Here is a 19,309-nt window from a genome sequence, read left to right as displayed (position 1 = left end):
CCAAAACTCCATGCGATTGTTATGCTAAGTAAACAACAGCTAAATACCAGTCACAAGCAATGTACATCACATGGAGTTTTGGCCGGTAACCTAATTTTACTAAGCAATGTTTTTTCGTGCTTAAGCAAAGTTTCTGCTTACCTTGAAATTATCTATGAAATTGGGCCCTGCAGACTGTTACAGCTCTGAGTAAGAAGGAAACTTGGACACCGTTTAGACTTCAGAGTTTTAGTCATGCCAATGAAGAGTCAAATGCAGATCAGGCCCGACAAAACTATACATTTGGTTCGGGTCACATAGTTAGAAAAAAACTGGGTTGGTCGGTCGGCATGACTTTTTTTTTTCTTTTTTCTGGAGCCAATACATGTGAGGAACGATACACATTTAAGTGGTCCCCAATCAAAGTGTTTTTGGATGATTTTTGAGACGTGTTTTATTGTAAGAAGTTCAAAAGTTCAACGATAGAGCAAGGAACATGGATTCAACTCAAGCATTAAAGAGATAAACCGGGATAATATGAAGCCAACAAGTTCAATGAATCATGTGCAAAAAGGCCATTCATGTATTAAAGTCGGCACTTACAGCAGATGTCAGCATTCGCGTAAAAGTCGTCACAAATTCTCGGGTCCCGAGAGTGCCGACTTAGCCGGAGTTTACTGTATTTAAGAAAAAGCAATTTCCAATGATTTTGATGCATGACTCTTTTAGGGGCGTGGCCTTCTCCTTCATCTTCTCCGCCTTCATCATGATACTGACCACACTGTGTTTCCTACTGGGCGGCGTGTCGGAGAAAGTCGTCTGCGAGCCGATTACGACCAGATCCATCTTCAAAGAGGTAAACGCATGGAATGCCATTGGAAGCTATTGAGCTGAGTGAGAATTACAGCTTACACACAGGCATTCAAATACAAATGAGATTTTAACTTTTTGAGTCAAGACTGTAATTTTTACTGTCAGATCTTGTGTTTTGAATATGAGGAACCAGTCAACTCTTTTTTATTTTCTGAAATATTGATGGCGATTTTTGTCTGTTTTCCTTTGCAAGTTTTTCTTCATTCACGGAGGTGGGAAAACGTCCATGTTTCATTGTATTTAATGGGTATTCATCAGTTCGTAGAATGGTAAATGATCAGCGGTGGACAGCTGAATTTTGTGATCTTTTGATTAAAATAGACAAAACTTGGGAATAGAGTTTTCACAGTTACTAGTAGGTAAGGCCAAAAAAAAAATAAGTCGGTCTCTGGTCAGCGCACGCGTCGATTTTAATCATGCGCGTCGATCTTTTTTTTTTCCAAAATGTTCCGCGGTAGCTCCAACAGCGCCCTCTATTTCTGCATCTGCTCAATTTGTTTTACCAAAGAGCACCAAGGAATGGGAAATTGCACCAAGGCAAATGATCGAAAGCACCAAGGCAAATTATGGAGGACACCAATGTACACGAGGACACCAAAAAAGCAAAATAGTACCCCACCTTGTCTGTACAATCCAAGCTTGAAGAAAAAAAAAAAAAGCCGCGTGGCCGCGTCAATTCCGGAACTTTGGTCTGACCAGAGACCGAAAAAATTTTTTTTTGGCCTAACATGTACTTTATCCCTATATTATTTTTGTGAAATGGAGCAAGCCATATTTTTAAAGATATTTTTTTCTAATTCGGTCACTTTCTTTTTGACTCGCCTTGTACATTTGGTGCGCACTCATGTGCCACATGCCACGCAGAGTTGACATCACAGAGTTATGCTTTCTTTTATTTTTGACTTTTAGGTCATAGACTATCCGTACCTGATTGACAAGACATCGCAGTACTGGCTCAGCGATAATCTGTTTGGGAAAGGAAAGGACCCGCTGACTGTCGAGAGCTTGATCATGTAAGTCACCTCAAAATGGATTTTACAGGAAAATTTAATAATATTGTGATACTTATACGTGTAAAGGTACCACTAAGGAGACACGTTATCGTAATTTCTTCGCACGATGGGAGACATCGGTTTAGAGGCACAATTTTATTGTCGCAATTAGGTTATATTTGTTGTTTGAGGTGTAATTAGTAAACATGCTGAAATTCGTGTAAAAAGGACAAGGGAATATTGGGTTAGGGCACATTTAAGTGTGAAAAATGTTGTGCACAAGTCTATGGGGATGTCTCCCAAATGACCAATCCAGGGTAATTTTTTATTATTTTCATTATTATTAATCATTTCTGGTAATGAAACCAAGGATTCCTCAAAAGCGCCCTAGGCACTGTAGCTCGCAAGCCTGAAGAAACCTGTAGAGAGAAGACAATGAGAAGAAGTTACAGTTTTAGAGGTGGGAGGAAAAGCCCAGAAGAATATTTTGGGAAAAACCCACAAAATCAGGTAGGGACTGAAAACCCAGTGGCCCAGGCGGGATTCGAACCCGGGTCACAGCGGTGGAAGGCGGGGAAAGTACAGCTACGCCAACCTGACTCCCCTAGAAGTGGTTACCAAATTTGCAATATTAACCAATTCGCGTTGGAGGACGTGAACACATGCACTGGCTGTTTTTATACACAGGCACGTTTGACAGGTTAAGACGTGAAAATTGCCTTGACTCGCCTCCGGGTGACGTCTTAACACGCTAATCCCTCATGCCTTTTGTACACACACACACAAAGTCTGTGAAGTCTGTGGAGGTGGACCGTGTGTTGATCTGTTGTGCACGGCCTATCGTTGTACAATTTACGCTCCAGTGCACACCCCTGAGTATAACATATGAGGTTTCGGCAAGAAATATCATACAAATACTGTTGAAATGACTCTTGCGAAACAGTATTTGTGGCGTTTGGCTGTATATCAGAAGTTGGCTGGAAATGTTGCCTTTTGCGAAAATCTAAATTTTTGGCAAAAATAATCCTGGCGCGAAGCGCCTTTGAAAATGGCAAAACGGAAATTGAAAATGAAGTTAAATGAGACACAAAGCTGCATTTTCAAGGGTTATATTAAAAAAATTACTTTTTTTTTCACCTGGTTCAAATTTTTCAGCTCTTGTGAAATTGACGAGGGTTTGTACAGTGCGTTGAGGCTTGGGAACATCTACAACATAACCGCAGCGCTGGATTACAGAAAGGTACGACTTGTGACATATTCATGGGAAATCGTTTGTTATCAAAGAATGACACAACGGCGAATCGACCATTTAGGCGATTTTGAGATTTTGTCATTGTGGCGGTTTTTAAAGGTTGCACTTTCAAGCATTTATGCCAAAATTCTTAATTCTTGTCTGGATTTTGAGATTCTGAGGCCCGCCTGTGGCGTATCAGTCATAATAACAAATCCATAATTTGACATAGTGACGAATACCGAATTTCACTGGTAACCAGCTAATGTAAGGTGTGCATTCAAAGTACCAACGAATGCTATTCGTCAGTTTGTCGGATTGCGCGCGCGCTGTATGCAGTGCGCGCGCGATCCGACAAACTGACGAACAGCATACAAACAGTGTGAAGAACAAGCGGCTATTACAGATTTTGTAATTTGACAAACACGTTTACGATCAAATAAAAACATATCGCACAAATTCTCTGATTAAATAAGTAACCTGATGGATACTACGTTTCCTATTTTATTTCGAATATACACCAAAATGGTTATTATCGAAACATTAAGGGTAAAATACATGTACAATGCCTAGAAAAAAAGTCCAACTTCAAACGCGAACTATTCGAAACAGGGTTTTCGCTTATTCGTCGGTATGTCAGCTCTGCGACGATAGATTTCAATCTTTGCCTTCGTTTGGATTGTAGTTATACCCGGACATTGGGACCAAACTAGACGGCATCAATCTGGACCTGTCGCAAGTGGTAATTCTGGATCCTGAGACAAAGACGGCCTTGAGAAATTTTGTCGATTCCGGAGTGGCCGACGTCAACTACACGAAGTATCTGGAGGAGGTAAGAGCCCAACTACATGCCAATAAAACAAAAAGCAATTTTCATGTTTTTGAAATGAAGTATTTTAATGATGGAGACAGGATTATTGGCAGTTTCATACTCGGTGGGAAAACGAATGTGAACACGAGTTTGTACGGTGCAGAACTGTTTTCCCTGTTTTTGGGGGTTTGTTATTGTTATTGGTTATCAAATTAGGTTTTGCCCTTCACCGACGTATAAACACTGTATACTCAGTGTGTTACCTCCTGAGTGAAAGTTGGAAAAAAATCACTTGGATGGGACTCGAACCCACGACCTCCTGTCTTCTAGTGCAGACGTCTTACCACTCGACCACCAAGCTAACGGGATCGGTTGGCTGGTTCCAATCTGATGTACATAGCAGCGGGTACCGCATTAACTATTCATAAGATGGAATTTTGCGTCGGGGTGATGTAAATCAAATTAGGTTTTGCCCTTCACCGACGTATAAACACTGCATATTCAGTGTGCAGACGTCTTACCACTCGACCACCGAGCTAATGGGATCGGTTGGCTGGTTCGAATCTGATCTGAAATTAGGTTTTGTCCCACCCGAGTGATTTTTTCCAACTTTCACTCGGGAGGTAACACACTGAGTATACAGTGTTTATACGTCGGTGAAGGGCAAAACCTAATTTGATTTACATCACCCCGACGCAAAATTCCATCTTATGAATTATTGGTCATCGTTTTGTGAACTTCGCAATTGCAGTTTTGCCATAGAAATTGAAGCGACTATCTGCTTTTTGATCGCCTTGTGGACCAAATGTATATTAAGCACTTGAAGGGAATATACAACATTTGCTTTTGCTGTAAGTTTCAGAAATGGATGGATTTGGGAGGTTAGTATAATTTAGCAAATATTGTTACACTGACTTGTTTGAAGTTTTGTGTTCGTAGATGCAGGAAAAAAATTCTTGTAGTCTGATTCCCTGACCCCACTTAAGATGAAACGGAGCAATTTATAGACGTCGGGGAATTGTATGGTCAGGGAAGTAGTCTAGCTGGCTTGTACTCGTTCATAGGTGTGTAATCGATTGCAAACAAAATGCGGCCTAACTAAATATGGTAAATTGGAGGCAGTATTTAAAAAAGAAATTGATACAAAATGCCACATTTTTTCTTGAAAATGACAGCACACCAGGTGCCATGATTTCACAGGATGCTTAAGACTGTCATTCCCTAACAGTTCGGTGATTTTCGCAAATGTTTGTATATATATTTCCTGTAATAAACTGAAATGCATTGCTACACCTACTTGACAGAAACTTTATTATCGCATCCCTAAAAGGCTGGAATAAATGATAAATTTCCCCTTTTTATTAAATTCTTTGATAGATAAAAAAAGGGGTGACACAGGTGAATCTCACACACCTTGCTGGCCGGCTGGAGGGATATGCAGTGGATCCGTTGCCTTATTCAGTAAGTTGAGGGGTGCTGTGGTCCAATGGTTACGGTGTTGGACTCGTGTGCCGTGGTACATGGGTTCGAAATCTGACCGTGGGAACATGGTGCTTGTGCTCCTGAGTAAGGCACTTTACCATTATTGCTTCGTCCTTCGGATGGGACGTAAAGCCGTAGGTCCCGTGTATTGTGTAATGCACGTTAAAGAACCCAAGTAAGAGAAGGGGTTTGCCCCGGTGTTTCTGGCAGTGGCTGCAATATGCGCCGCAGCACCTTGTAAACCCTTATAAGGTGCTAAGTAATGGGTCTGATATTTCTCGTAAACTTCATTTACCTGTCTTTAATAATAGACATAATTTCCAGCACCTTGAGTACCTAATTGTTGGTAGATACGTGCGCTATATAAGACTCCGGTATTGAGTTTCATAGTGTATTACGTGGCATTTCCTCAGCAACCCAAAGTGCTGTTTTCATGATTTTTTCAGTATTTGAAAGAAAAACTCTCATAAACAGAAACAGAAACATCCACTGATCCATTTCTTTTTAAAGGCAAATGTTTTGGGGTTGCATTTTTTGGGGTTGCCCTGTATAGTCTTCTTATGCACAGCTAGATAGTAAAAATTGAAAAATGCCATGTGACGTACTCTCCGCCAATCAAGATACAGAAGGTGGGTGAGGCCAAAAAAAAAAATAATCGGTCTCTGGTCAGACCGAAGTTCCGGAATTGATGCGGCGACGCGTTTTTTTTTTGTGTTTTTGGGGTGGCTTTTTTTTTTTCAAGCTTGTATTGTACAGACAAGGTGGGTACTATTTTGCTTTTGTGTGTCCTCATTATACATTGGTGTCCTCCATAATTTGCCTTGGTGCCCTTTATCATTTGCCTTGGTGCAATTTCCCCATTCCTTGGTGCTCCTTGGTACAAAAATTTGAGGAGGTGCGGCAATAGAGGGCGCTGTTGTAGCTTCCGTGTTAATTTGAAGAAAAAAAAAGTTGTGATTAAAATCAGTTATGATTAAAATCAACGCGCGCGCTGACCAGAGACCGAGTATTTTTTTGGGGGGGGGGGCCTAATATTGCGTATTATAATCTGCATTAGCTGCCTGAGGTATTGAAAGATGACAAATTAATCCCCATAATTTGATTAATTCCTGTAATTTGTCAACTTTCTATACCTATTCAATACTGACGAAAAGTATGCAGCTTACCCATTGTAAAATTATATGGAATGTCTGTGCAAGGATGCGTACCGGTATGAGAATGAAATTCTCTTGATCCTCATTAATTGGCAAAATGTACATATTTAATTTACAAATACAATTAAGGTCTAATAGAGATATGGAAATGCTTTTTGTTTTGTTATGAACGTACAAAAAGTATCATATTTTTTTTGTTGTAATTTTGTTTACTTTTCTTTTTCAGAATCGGACTCGATTAATGGAGCATGCCACCACATTACGGAACATTCAGAAGGACTTTGTGGAGCCAATGGCTAGCTATGTGGTAAAGCATTTGTAACGTGCTCTTGTCTTTAAAGGGAATATACAACATTTGCAAACATCGAAAAATAAAACTACCAAGTTTTTATGAAATACCTTACTAGGATGTTGGTAAATGACAGTCTAAAGCATCCTGTAAAATTATGGCACCTGGTGTCAAGTCATTTTCAAGAATATTGTATTTTTGTATACATTTCCAACGATGGTCGGCCGACCACCGTTGGAAAAACCTAACTATTTTTCAACTACAGCTCCAAATTTACAATTTTTTTCAGTCCAAATTTTGTTTGCTATTGGTTACATGTTCTTGAACGGGTGCAGGCCAGCTGGACTGGTTCCTTTACCTTACAATTTTCGGACATCTATAAATTGATCCAGTTTATCTTTAGTGGAGTCAGGGAACCAGACTACTTAAACATTTTTGTTTTTCTTGGTTTTTCAAGCATTTTCGAACACAAAACTTCAAACATGTCAGTTAAACAATATTTGATCTATTATACTAACCCCTCAAATAGTTCATTTCTGAAAATTACAGCAAAAGCCAATGATGTACATTCCCTTTAATCAGTAATTATACAATTGGAAAGATATTGAATTATGACTCTAGTGCAGTGCTTGTATTTCTGGGCAATTTTGCACGGTCTTTTGAAAAACTTGAGTTCATTCCTTGACTTTTGTAATGTACACGGTAAACTTTCAAGATGATTGCTCATAGTACATTTGCGTCCGTCATTCTCCTCAAAACTACATCATGTAATAAAAACTGCCCCACGCCCGACCCAGATTTGAATGAAACTTTCAAAAACATCAGTGCAGTGTGTATAAAACAAAACACATTTCCCCAAGCCCCCCCCCCAAAAAAAAATTGACATTCAAACTCTGAAATTGTTTTTGTTATTTCAGAAAAAAAATTGTTTTTGCTATATCAAAAAAGATCCGGCCTCATTTTTGTCTCAACTCAGTTTTATCCACCCACGTTTTCCCTTTTTTTATGGGGGGATTAGGATTTACATTTTCGAAGGCCATTACCTCAAAACGGCTGTCCAATCCAATGGAAATTTATGCATGTTATATAAATGATTTTTTTTTGTTTTTATGTAAACTGATATGTAAATTAACTGAAGTTAATTCCCGACTCATATGTACCCGACTCACTGTTTTTCTTGTCAGAATTCCCTGGAGAGGAATTTAGACGCTTTACTGGCCAAAGCCGGCGACCTGAGCGTAAGTATACAACCAATCTCTGAGTACAATGTCAAAGCTGGTTTTTCCTTTTCCCTGCGTATGCAAATTTTATACAAAAACTGATGGATGACTTTAATTTGGACATGTGAGGATTTGGATTTTGTATTTTTTTCCAATCGTGTGGCAGTTTAGTCTCTTGTGGGTATATATCAATCTTCTATTAACTGCGTGTTTCTTAATCTGTTGTTTGTCGTTCAGAACGTTACCAAAGGTTGCTTGTACTGTGACAGGGCACAGTTAGGTCCCCCCAAAAAGTCTCCGGTTTTTGGTCAGCGCGCGCATCGAAGTAGCCATATGCGTTGGTAAAATTAAAAAGTTTTTTTCTCAATGTAAGATGATGACTCAAAACCGCCAAACTCACTGGTTTGACTGGAATCCTGCTGTTGCACAATTTTAACGTGTTTTTAGATTAGGTTACGATCTTTCATAAGCTTTTTGTGGCCTCTCTGGGCTCCAATATATTTTGCACTATAAATTTAGTCGGGCACCATTTGCAGACGGTGTTGTAATTTTGTAATTGTGCATCTGGAAGCCAGACTGAGGGAGCGATGGTCTTGTATCTGGAACCTGTAAACGCTTTCCAATTTGCGCAAAATGTAAGAGAACAGACTAATGACCAGCCTGGCAGCACATGCACAATGCCGATGTGGCTGTATGGTCTGGCGTTACCGTTTTCTCTGATTTTTGTCTTGACTATCCAAATTTCCCGAAGAATGTTCGTGTCAGTCGAGATCGTAAGTGGGCACAGAATTCTCAAGCCTTATGGCCTGAGGTCACCTCAAGCTCCAACCTGAAGGATATTTTTGAGAGTTTTAAGGAGATTGAGGCGTGATCTGCCACATCGGCCGAGATTTGAAGACAAAAAAGTATGAGAAAAAAAGAGAAAAAAAACCATGTCGCCGCACCACTTTTGGGGCAAGCTCCATACCAGAAACTAGAGATTTGTTTTTGGGGGGGGGCTAATATAAACAAAATAACGCAAGGCTAATAAAGCTGGTCCCCAGAGTGCACAACAATTCTATTCTAATAGATTCAGATTGGCTATTCACTGGAAGTGTTTACATGCGTCTGGTCTGCCCAGCGGGCAAGATTTAGCCCTACGGGGTCATCCTATACAATAGCACTGCCCGGCTCGCAAGTGACAATCAATGAGTGAGTGAATTGGTCAGTCGGGTAAAAAGTAGACACTTGGCTGGCCCTGTGGGGATCAGAAAAAAATGTGTTTTTTTCTCTTGATTACTGTACACAGCCGCTAGTCAACGAGTCTTTAACCAACATCGAGGACACTCAAGATTACATACACACAACAGGACCCGATCTTTTCCGCGTGGTAAGTCAAATGAAACTTCAGTGGCATTCCAAAGTCCTTTTTTTGGAAGGGGAGGGGGGGGGGGGAAGTTTGTGGAAATGGCACTCGCCCATCCGTGCTGAAATATAGACACTTGGCCTCCGTCAAATCAAAAAGTATGGGGCTGTTCACACCGGGTGATCATGGACACTATCAGACAATAGGTGGCGCTTTTCAGAGCAGCACAACCATCATGCGAAATTCCCAAAACGGCACTGTACAAATATTTGGGGGTACACTGGTCAAAAAGGGCACTTGTAAAAAAAACCGCAGGTTTAACAAAATATTTAGGGGGGGGGGAAAATATCCCCCTTAACCACCCCCCCCCCCCTGTCATTATTATTTATTTAATGATGTTGGGATGCATGGAAACTTCATTATTCCTTTTGCCCTGAATCAATGAATTACGATTCGTTAAATAGAGTTATGACTTTAATCAGGGAACATGATGATTTTATATCTCACATGTTTATATCTTACATGTTTTCCATTTCTACTATAGTGTATTTCATCGTGCATTATTATGTCCAGTACTCCTCAAAAAAATGTCATATTTATCATATTTAGCATAAAACTCTTATGTTGAATATGAGCGAGATTATCGCATTGGAACTTTGAATAAAAAATCATGTGTTTTCCCATCTGACGCCGCAACTAGTTTCAGTCTGAACCCTAGACACTGTATCCATAAAAACAAAAACATTGACTTGTAATGTTGTAAAGGCACCCGACTATTCTGCACCTAATTATATGCCAGTGATCCGTTACTAGGGGTGCACACCTGTAAATGGGTCCAGAATTACCTACGTGGGCCAAATCACAATTTGTGCACCCTCAAGTTCTTTGCTATTCGAGTATTTTGTGGGCCATGAACTTGAAGGTTTGTAAAAAAGATGGGTGGAAGCCGTGCACAGGAGTGTGAGCTCGTATTTCTGTAAAAATTCTCATGAATTTGCACCTTATTTTGCAATGGAGCGCAGGCATCATTTTTCAAAATGGCGATGGGCCACAGGACTACTTTTCGGGGTGATCAACTTTGGATGGAATTTCTCTCCGAAAAGTTGTCAGATAACAGAACAAAAATTGAACAGAAAATGAAAGATTATTTAATAAGCTTTCATTTGATGGGTGTGTCAAACACATTGGAGAGTTGTGAGTATTTTTTAATAATTTTTGGCAGTACGCGTAATTATGACTGAAGTCTATGGGAGTCAATCGGCAGGCCTGCACCCCTAGGGCGAGGAGCATACTGCTCAATGCCATGGGGACAAGGTTGACTACAGCTATGAGATAGCAAAATAAAAAAAGGTGTCTCTGGTGTTTAAGGGTGCAGACCAGTAAATCGGTCCGAAATTGCCTACGCCGGCCAAATCACGATTTGCATGCCCTCAAAATCTTCAGTATTTGAGCATGCTGTGGGCCATGAACTTCAGGGTTTGTAAAAAATATGGGTGGAAGCCGTGCACAGGACTGGGAGCTTGCAGTTCTGTGTAATTTGGATGTAATTTGGACCCTAATAGCGCTCTATTTTGCAATGGAGTGTAGGCATCGTTTTTCAAAATGGCGATGGGCTTCAGGACTATTTTCAGGGGTGATCATCTTCAGATGGATATTTCTCCTAAAAGTCATCAGTTGACCCCCAAAAATTGAAAAGAAAATGAAAGATGATGAAATAAGCTTCAATTTGATGTGTGTCTTGAACACCTTGGAGAGTTGTGAGTATTTTTCCCGAATTTTTGAAGTGGGAGCATTTACCATTGGGGTCTATGGAAGTTTATTTACTGGTTTGCTACCTTAAGCTGCTGCACTTGACTTCTTGTTTTGTGTTTGTACCCAGGCTGTTCAGAGCTTTGTGGACGGTATCATTGACTACGTGGACCAGTACGTCCTGTATGTCCTGACGCAGGTGGGTACAAGCTCATTACATGTATTAACCCATAAACACCTGTGCTACATTGTATTACATTGTATTACATTGTATCACATGGTATTACATTGTGTTACATTGTATTCATTCCCTGAAGAATCCATAAAACCACAAAATGCCCCAGCGGTTTCTGACAGTACAGGGAGTAAAGCCCGGTTCATACTCGGCGCGAATGCGAATGCGAAGCGAATTTGACGTCAAGAAATGTTCACTGCGAAATTCGCCCGAGTTGAAATGTGTTCAAATCTTTTCCAAATTCGCAGCTCGAATACTTGCCATGACGTCACCAATTCGCGTTCGCGCCGAGTATGAACCGAGCTTAAGTGACAGGGCATTTTGGGGTGGTACAGTATGCAAATAATTAATGTTTATGAGTGCAATGGTAAGAATAATATCATGAGTGCTGTTTTACGACCAAATTTTGACACTTTATTGAAAAACTCGGTCAAGCATGAGGGAAGTTCATTTTCAAACTTGAAAAAAAAAAAAATGTTTGTCATTTCCATTTTTTTTTCCATCTCTTTTTCCTTAATATTCTTTTGTTGTTTATGTGTATGTATTATATTTTGTGTAAGATTTAAGTCTAAATTAAAATTCCCTTGACAGAATCTGCGGGGTATTTTTTTGTAATCTTTCAGGCTTCCACAAGTTAAATTGTTCTTCCCCCCCAAGAGAAAAAAGACATATAAAGGAAAACGTAAACATATTCTAAGAAAAAAACTCACAGTTTATTGTGCGGATTTGGCACAAACTTGTTTTTCTCTTTTACCTCTGGGCTCGAAGTGCATCAGACAAAGTGTATAATGTAGTTCAGTAGCACGGGATGAAAGGTAGAGTGCCGTTAGGATAACTCCCAATTGTCTCCTGGGAGGGCTCAAAAGCTCGATTTTATGTCACAAAAACCTTCTACCCACCGGCAAAGTTAGACAAATAGGGGAAAGTGTAATTAGAGATTGAGTAAGGAGAAGTAATCTGTTTATATTGCCAGTAGGTTTAGGTTATATCTAATCGGTATAATTTTTCGTAACGTTTTGAAAAAAACAAAACAAAGGGTTAATCTCCAAAGTGCTCGCAGACAATACATGGCATTTGGATGCAATGGGGATACTCTATTCCCCCCCCCCCCCCCAAGGCCTGCAAAACAAAAATTAAAAATAGAAACGTAAATCAGCTGTCCCTATGGGCATTTATGTCAAATTACCGTGGAAAACGGGAAGAAGATAAAATGACAAATTATCCACATCTCACAGGAATAAAATGACAACGCAAGGTCTTCTTTCGTCAATATTAAAGTTGCATAAGGACAGGGTTCGCTTGGCCTAGAAAAAAAACTGGAAAGTCATAGAATTTTAATATCAGTTTCCAGATCTGGAAAAGTCATGCAAATTGGTAAACATGACAAAAGCCATGGAATTTTGTGAGGACCAATTTATTTTAAATTTTCAACTTTGTATGTTCATAATTTAGTATCCAAAAACTGATTTTTATACCCGACGTCATGCGACACATTTTGCAGATACAAGCGTTTTGATTTCAAATTTGTGCCCCATGATATCCCCATTTGTGTTAAGCACTTGTCACGGAACAAACTTTACAGTTATGATCTGCATTTTGAAGAACAAGGTCATGGATTTCATAATTTGGTCTTGGAAAAGTTGTGGAATTTTATTGGCCTTTAAGGATTCAAATCAAACAAAAGTAAAGACTGGTATTTTCTTATGTTGTCCTCCCGAAATAAATACCAACAAACAATCCTTGAACTAATAACAAAATCAGAAGAAGACCATTTATAATTTTCTTGATGAAATTTCTGTAAAATGATGAAGCTTTCAGGAAATGACGTACTGCTTTTTGCAACATTTGTTACAGGTGAATAACGAGGTGGGCGGTTGTAAACCTATCGCCAATCTGTACGACTCGTTGGAGGTTCTGGTCTGCAACAACATGGTGTATTCGTTTGTAAGTATTTCATTTCTTTCTTGGTAGCATTCCAAACCCATTTATCTATTTCCTTTTTTTTAAATCGTGTTTTTGTTTTTTATTCAGACAATATCGTAGGTTTCATCATGCAGTCTCCTTGTTTTACACATGTCATGTGGTTTTCAAATAGCCTTTTATTTTTATCATAACTGTTCAACGTGTTTTTTGAGGGGTGTAATTTTTTTGACATTGTTTCTGCTTCTTTTGGATATCTGTATAATAGCGTTTTGCATCTGTCAGATTTATGTGATTGTTATTGTTCGGAACCCATTACCTCCTACTGTTTAAACAGTCACAGACAGTCAAACATTCCATCCACTTCCGCTGCCATGCCTTTTACACAGGCTAGTCACCAACTGTCAGATCATATTTCAAGCAAGCACTGTGACTAGTCAAATTCAGTCAACAGACAAAAGTAGGCAAGTGGTAGGCACAGCTGTCTTTAGGCCCGTCGCCAGCCCTTAGCGTCAGAGGGGGCCAAAGTACCAACATGGGCCCACTACCGTAAAAATACACATGTACGGCTTTTGCCGTGGGGGGGGGGGGGGCAATTGCTCGCCGAGGGGGGCCGGCCCCACCAGGCCCCCCCTTGACAACGGGCCTGGCTGTCTTATCAATCACCTACAGTCAAAGCACGTTTTTTCAAGCTACATAAACCATCCCAGCCAGTCAGTCCTGCTTCATGTAAAGCTGGGAGCTGTTAAGTGTTGAAAACAGTCACTTGATTGAATTTGACTGAAAGGACAACTTTGCACGGAATGTATGTTTGCGTAGGAGGGTTAACCTTTTAACCCATTAGCACCTGTACTAAAATTGTATTACATTGTGTTTATTCACTGGAGAATCTATAAAACCATAGAATGCCCGGGTGGTCTCAGGTGCCAAAGGGAGTTATAGGTAGAGTGGTTTTGGTGCTACAGTGGCTAAAGTGTTAATGCAACAGGGCCCCATTTAATGGCTTTCCTGCTGTGTTATATTTATCACCATTCTGTGTGTACAAACTAGCATAGAGGTTTCGCACTGGCCCGGTAAGCCCGTGACTTGATGTTTGAGCAGGCAAATGCCAAAATGTCTTGCTCACATACATGTTAAATTAGCTGACCGTTTTTCTGCTGGAGATTGCGAAAGTTCTTTGCTCACAGTAAGCAGAACTCGCAAAAGTGGGCCCTTATCTCTAGCAGTGCTATACTGCTAAGGCCACGTCCCCAAATTACTTGGCTATAACTGGTGATTTCACGGGCACCTACGGAAGTGTAGCCAAGTAAATCGCACGCAGCATGACTGTAACCCCCTTCTTTTTCCCCCCTGCAACAGAACGGTTTCTGGCTCTGTCTGGGCTGGTGTGTGCTCCTCTTCATTCCCAGCATCATCTTTGCTGTCAAGCTTTCCAAGTTCTACCGGCGGATGCGCTTCTATGAAGACTACTACAATGCGTAAGTAGCCTCGTGCTTTTGTACCACTAGAGAATGTCGTCTTATAAGGTAATCGAAAAAATAACGGGGTCTTTCGTTAAAACCGTGAACTTGAACACTGCCAATGTGGTTGCAATTTGAAAGGTGGTTTGTCAGTCTGAGGATGTTAAATTTGTAGTCCCAATATTTTCGGTGTACCTTTCATTCGACACATCCTGCGTGCATTGTATATAATGCAACAAAGCAGCATGCTTGCTACGATCATGGATCACTTCCATAATACAGTGGAGATTTTGAATGTTTAAGAGTCCAACAGCAGCAGCTGATTTTCACGAAACTTTACGCAATGGCACAAGTCATTGTGCGCCACACTTTATTGCTTAGGTTGCGCAACATTCCACGCTGCGTAATGTTTCAATTATGACAAATTTCACGAAAGTTCCATAGTGCGTAAGTTCGCGACTTGCGCAACAAATTATGGCGTAACTTGCACAGTCATTTAAGGTGGCGTAAGATGTGGCGTAGCGACTGCCGATGACCCGTTTTACCAGCAAATCGTCATCGTCGTGGAGCCTGTTGTTGCACAACTTATCAAGGTTGATACAAGTAAATGAATTGCTTTTTACTAGTGACCGAGTTTTTACGGTGCCCGCGTGATTCCGAAGAATGACTGACAAAACTATTTTCAAAACGGCGGGCGGAGGTGATTCAACGACTTTTTCATGAATGAACAAAATCATACACAGCCGTAGTAAATGCTGTTATTATATATTTAAAACGTTGCACAGCTACGCTTGTAAGTTTATTGCACAGCTGCACAATAAAATTGTTACGCAAGTCCTACACATGGCGTAAGTTACGCGCTGTTTCGTGAAATCGGCTGCAGGCGCATGGCCGCAGGTGCATATTCCCAAATATGGTCGTTTATTTACAGTTATGAATCCACATTTTGCATTTTAGGCACATAAATTGAAAGGTTATTTTGTAAAACTTTGAAGATTTATACTGATGTTATAATCAGCATGAATAACACATTTTGGTCCATCAATCATTCCATAACTAACAGCTGTACATAAAATTAAGCCCTCTGCTTAATCCATTCCACCACCCGATAAAAAAACACAAGGAATATTAAGGGTGAAATGTTCTTTATCAATGGAAGTCTGGGCTTTGCTGATCATCACCGAATATCTCAGCATTTTACCAATTAGAATATTCGAAAACGTGTGAGCAGTCTAAAGAAAATGACGAGAAACGTCTGCGATGTTATTCATTCGTACAAGTGGAATGGTTTGATTGTTTGTCAATTTATGCCACGATTTTGTGGACAGCCACTTTTCAGGCATCATTCCGTGAGGAAGTTTAGCCCAAAATGTGCATATCTTTAAAATCTGTGAAATATTAGCTAGTCAGCTACCTCGAAAAAAATATATGGATACATACATGTACATGATATTAAGCTTAATGTCGGTACTTGAATATTCAATCAAATTCTAGTTTCATGCAATAGACAGATACTAAGTTATTGGAGCATGCACAGCATAAATGAAGGTTATTTAGTAAATTGGAAAAAAAAAGAGCCTTGCCTTTGACAGGCAGACAGCCTTCATGGTTTTTTTGTGATGGTCTTTTTCTTTAGTTGTGTTGTGTGAGGGCTCGTATGGTGAAGAATATTTTGCCTTACCTTGCAGGCCAGTCGATGGCTCTTGATACACATTTTATCTCTACAAATCTAAATGTATGCAAATTGGTGTCATTACTGTGGCTATAGCATCAGTTCTTTTCCAGCATTGTGAAGGTGCACTGCATAATCCAGTGGAAAGTACCATGTAAAATAATATTACCTAGAGAAAATGTCATGGTGTCAGAAGTGGGATTCCATCTGAACTCAAATAGGAGTCAGAGCAGAGTCCTATCATTACCTAAAGAATCGTACATGGTGTCAGAAGTGGGATTCGACCTGAACCCAAGTAGGAGTCGGAGCAGAGTCCTATCATGACCTAAAGAAAATGTCATGGTGTCAGAAGTGGGATTCGACCTGAACCCAAGTAGGAGTCAAAGCAGAGTCCTATCATTACCTAAAGAATCGTACATGGTGTCAGAAGTGGGATTCGAACTAAATCCAAATACGGGGTAGAGTCCTGTCATGATGTAAAGAATATTACAGGTGTCAGAAGTGGGATTCTAATTGAACCCAAATAGAAGTCACTAGTAGAGTTCTATCATGACCTAAAGAATTTTACAGGTGTCAGAAGTGGGATTCGAACTGAACCCAAATAGGGTCAGAGTAGAGTCCTGTCATGACGTAAAGAATATTACAGGTGTCAGAAGTGGGAATCGAACTGAATCCAAATAGAAGTCAGAGTAGAGTCCTATCATGACCTGAAGACTTTTACAGGTGTCAGAAGTGGGATTCGAACCTAAGCCAACACTTACAGAAACTTCTCAATTTGATCGGTTAAACATGCATTGAACCTGAATTTTGTTCACTTCATTTGTATAAGCCAAGGATACAGACCCCTCTATGATATTGTGTCCCTGCTTATTAATGGCAACAATTCAAGAGTTGTGACATTTAGTAAAGGCATTGTGCATTGTACAGACCATTAACCAATAACCAAGAGTGACCTAAAGAATTTTACAGGTGTCAGAAGTGGGATTCGAACCTGAGCAAACTCTTGAAGAAAATTGTAACTTCATGTCACATTTGCTTCTTGTTGCATGTAGATTGAGGTCAATGCAGCTCAGCAATCTGAAATGTTAGAAATGCTGATGAAACACAGAAAACCTGTGAAGAGTAATTATATGGTGAATCGTTAGATTACATCCCCCACCACCCCTAACCAGAACTTCAGAAGCAATTAAAGTTGAGTTACTTTCACTAAAATAAAAATTGTCAGGAAAGGAAAGGACTTTCAGCCACTTTCCTGACACGCTCTCAAATATATGACTAGCTGTGAAAACTGCTAATTCCAAGAGAAGCCCGAAAAGCCAATGAACATTTTTTTTTAAAATAAATTTCCTCACGATGGTGCGACACAATTTTATTCCACTTCCAGAAAAAGCCCAGTCTCTGGAGAGAATCACGGCGATGTGGTTCGGTTGAAGTCCTTGGTAAATGGAGCGTTTCCTCTGTCCATGCAAATCATTCTCATTCCATGTGTCACTCATTTACATGTAGATGATGAACCAATCATGCCAATGCCATACCATAGGTGCTGCTTGCTGTAGTACAATTTCAAAGGTTGTCTTTACTAATCATCTCGCATGAGACTTGAAATTTGCTAGGTGATTAAACCCTCTCCTAATACTTTAGCACATTGTTATTGACTTGGCTCTTCCAAGTACTGAAAAATTGTGTAGTCAGTCATGGGGAGATCTCTAGACGCTGTTCAAGTCTCAATTACGGTAGTTCAAACCTCACGTTTTTGTTCAACCTAGACTAGCTAGCTGGTTGACCTCAATCTGCATGTTGACCCCAGCGGGCCTGGTAAAACTTGGTTAGGCAAATTTGCCACATGTTTCATCATCAACAATATGTTTTGTTTATTAGTCGCCTCGATTACTTCCCCCGCGCTTACTCGTGCAAGCGCGACAGCGTTCGATTTACCTCTCATGTGACTTCTTGCGCTTACTCGAGCCTGGCCCAAGTAACCAACTCACCGAGCCGGTTACTTGGGCTAAGTATCCCATAAGGCCATGCAATAAACATGGCTGCCAACGTGACGTCCGGCGGGCGCCTCAGGCCGTGTCCGAAACGGGCTTCCAGAGCTACGGCTACGTCCATTGTCAGCGCGTCCCCGCGTATTTTCAATGGGCGTGGACCTAGACCTAGCTCTAGACAGTTGATTCGGATGCAGCCTGTGTCATGTCAAAGTTCAACTTTCCAGCTCTTGCACAAAACTTTACCCGAAACCGTTTGTTTATTTAGCTACACTGCGCATGTCTGTCATTACGCGAGGAGCCAGGCGCGAGTAAGCTGGGGGAGGTAATCGAACGCACTCATTATAGCCGTTGTAGTTTGCATACTCTTTAGGCCCATTACAAAAAAACGTGACACATACATGTACATCAGACAGACAGACAGACAGACAGACAGACAGACAGACGTCAGACAGCATTGGATCTTTTAATATATAGGATTTTCCCTGTACTGTTTGCTCAGTTTATTCCTTGAACTTTCCTCCTTCATGTGATGTAAACTCACGGCCATTCATGTGCAAAAACAAGAAACTTCTGCCTGTTTTCATTTTTCATCTGGTCCTAACTGCAAGCCATTTCACCACATGACCCAAAATGGCAGTTACGCATACCTGAAAATTGTGCATGGACACTTCTGAAGCACTTTTCAATCCATTTTTGTCATGGTGACCTGTCAATAAACTACAGCATTAGAATGAACGGTAAACACTCTTTCAGCTGGTATTTGGTTGATGTAGGAGCAGCTAAACTTACCGGTACTGACATGCCACCTTGTTAAGAAGCAGTGGAAAATATCTGTTTAGGTTGTTAACAACCTAAACAGATATTTTCCACTGTTCTGTGTGTTGTTACCTTGTCTACTAAAATCTT

At 40.4% G+C, this 19,309-nt stretch overlaps 1 protein-coding gene across 2 annotated transcripts in view; it reads left to right on the top strand.

The window, feature by feature from the left end:
• Positions 1-19,309, top strand: part of LOC119719948 (prominin-1-A-like) — a 54,675-nt gene that overhangs the window by 32,126 nt on the left and 3,240 nt on the right. Inside the window, exons 13-24 of one of the 2 annotated variants that reach the window (XM_038189432.1) lie at positions 709-835; positions 1,762-1,865; positions 3,000-3,084; positions 3,761-3,907; positions 5,264-5,347; positions 6,749-6,829; positions 7,996-8,049; positions 9,320-9,400; positions 11,256-11,324; positions 13,215-13,304; positions 14,640-14,758; positions 17,797-18,249. In XM_038189432.1, the coding sequence (XP_038045360.1) occupies positions 709-835; positions 1,762-1,865; positions 3,000-3,084; positions 3,761-3,907; positions 5,264-5,347; positions 6,749-6,829; positions 7,996-8,049; positions 9,320-9,400; positions 11,256-11,324; positions 13,215-13,304; positions 14,640-14,758; positions 17,797-17,968 (1,213 nt within the window). In that variant the 3' untranslated portion in view covers positions 17,969-18,249. Of the gene's footprint in view, positions 1-708; positions 836-1,761; positions 1,866-2,999; positions 3,085-3,760; positions 3,908-5,263; positions 5,348-6,748; positions 6,830-7,995; positions 8,050-9,319; positions 9,401-11,255; positions 11,325-13,214; positions 13,305-14,639; positions 14,759-17,796; positions 18,250-19,309 lie in introns of those variants that run through there. The other variant, XM_038189433.1, reaches the window with a different exon arrangement.

The sequence above is a fragment of the Patiria miniata genome, unplaced genomic scaffold (assembly GCF_015706575.1).
Source record: "Patiria miniata isolate m_02_andy unplaced genomic scaffold, ASM1570657v1 HiC_scaffold_9, whole genome shotgun sequence".
NCBI lineage: Eukaryota > Metazoa > Echinodermata > Asteroidea > Valvatida > Asterinidae > Patiria > Patiria miniata.
This window is presented reverse-complemented; position numbering and strand designations above follow the sequence as displayed.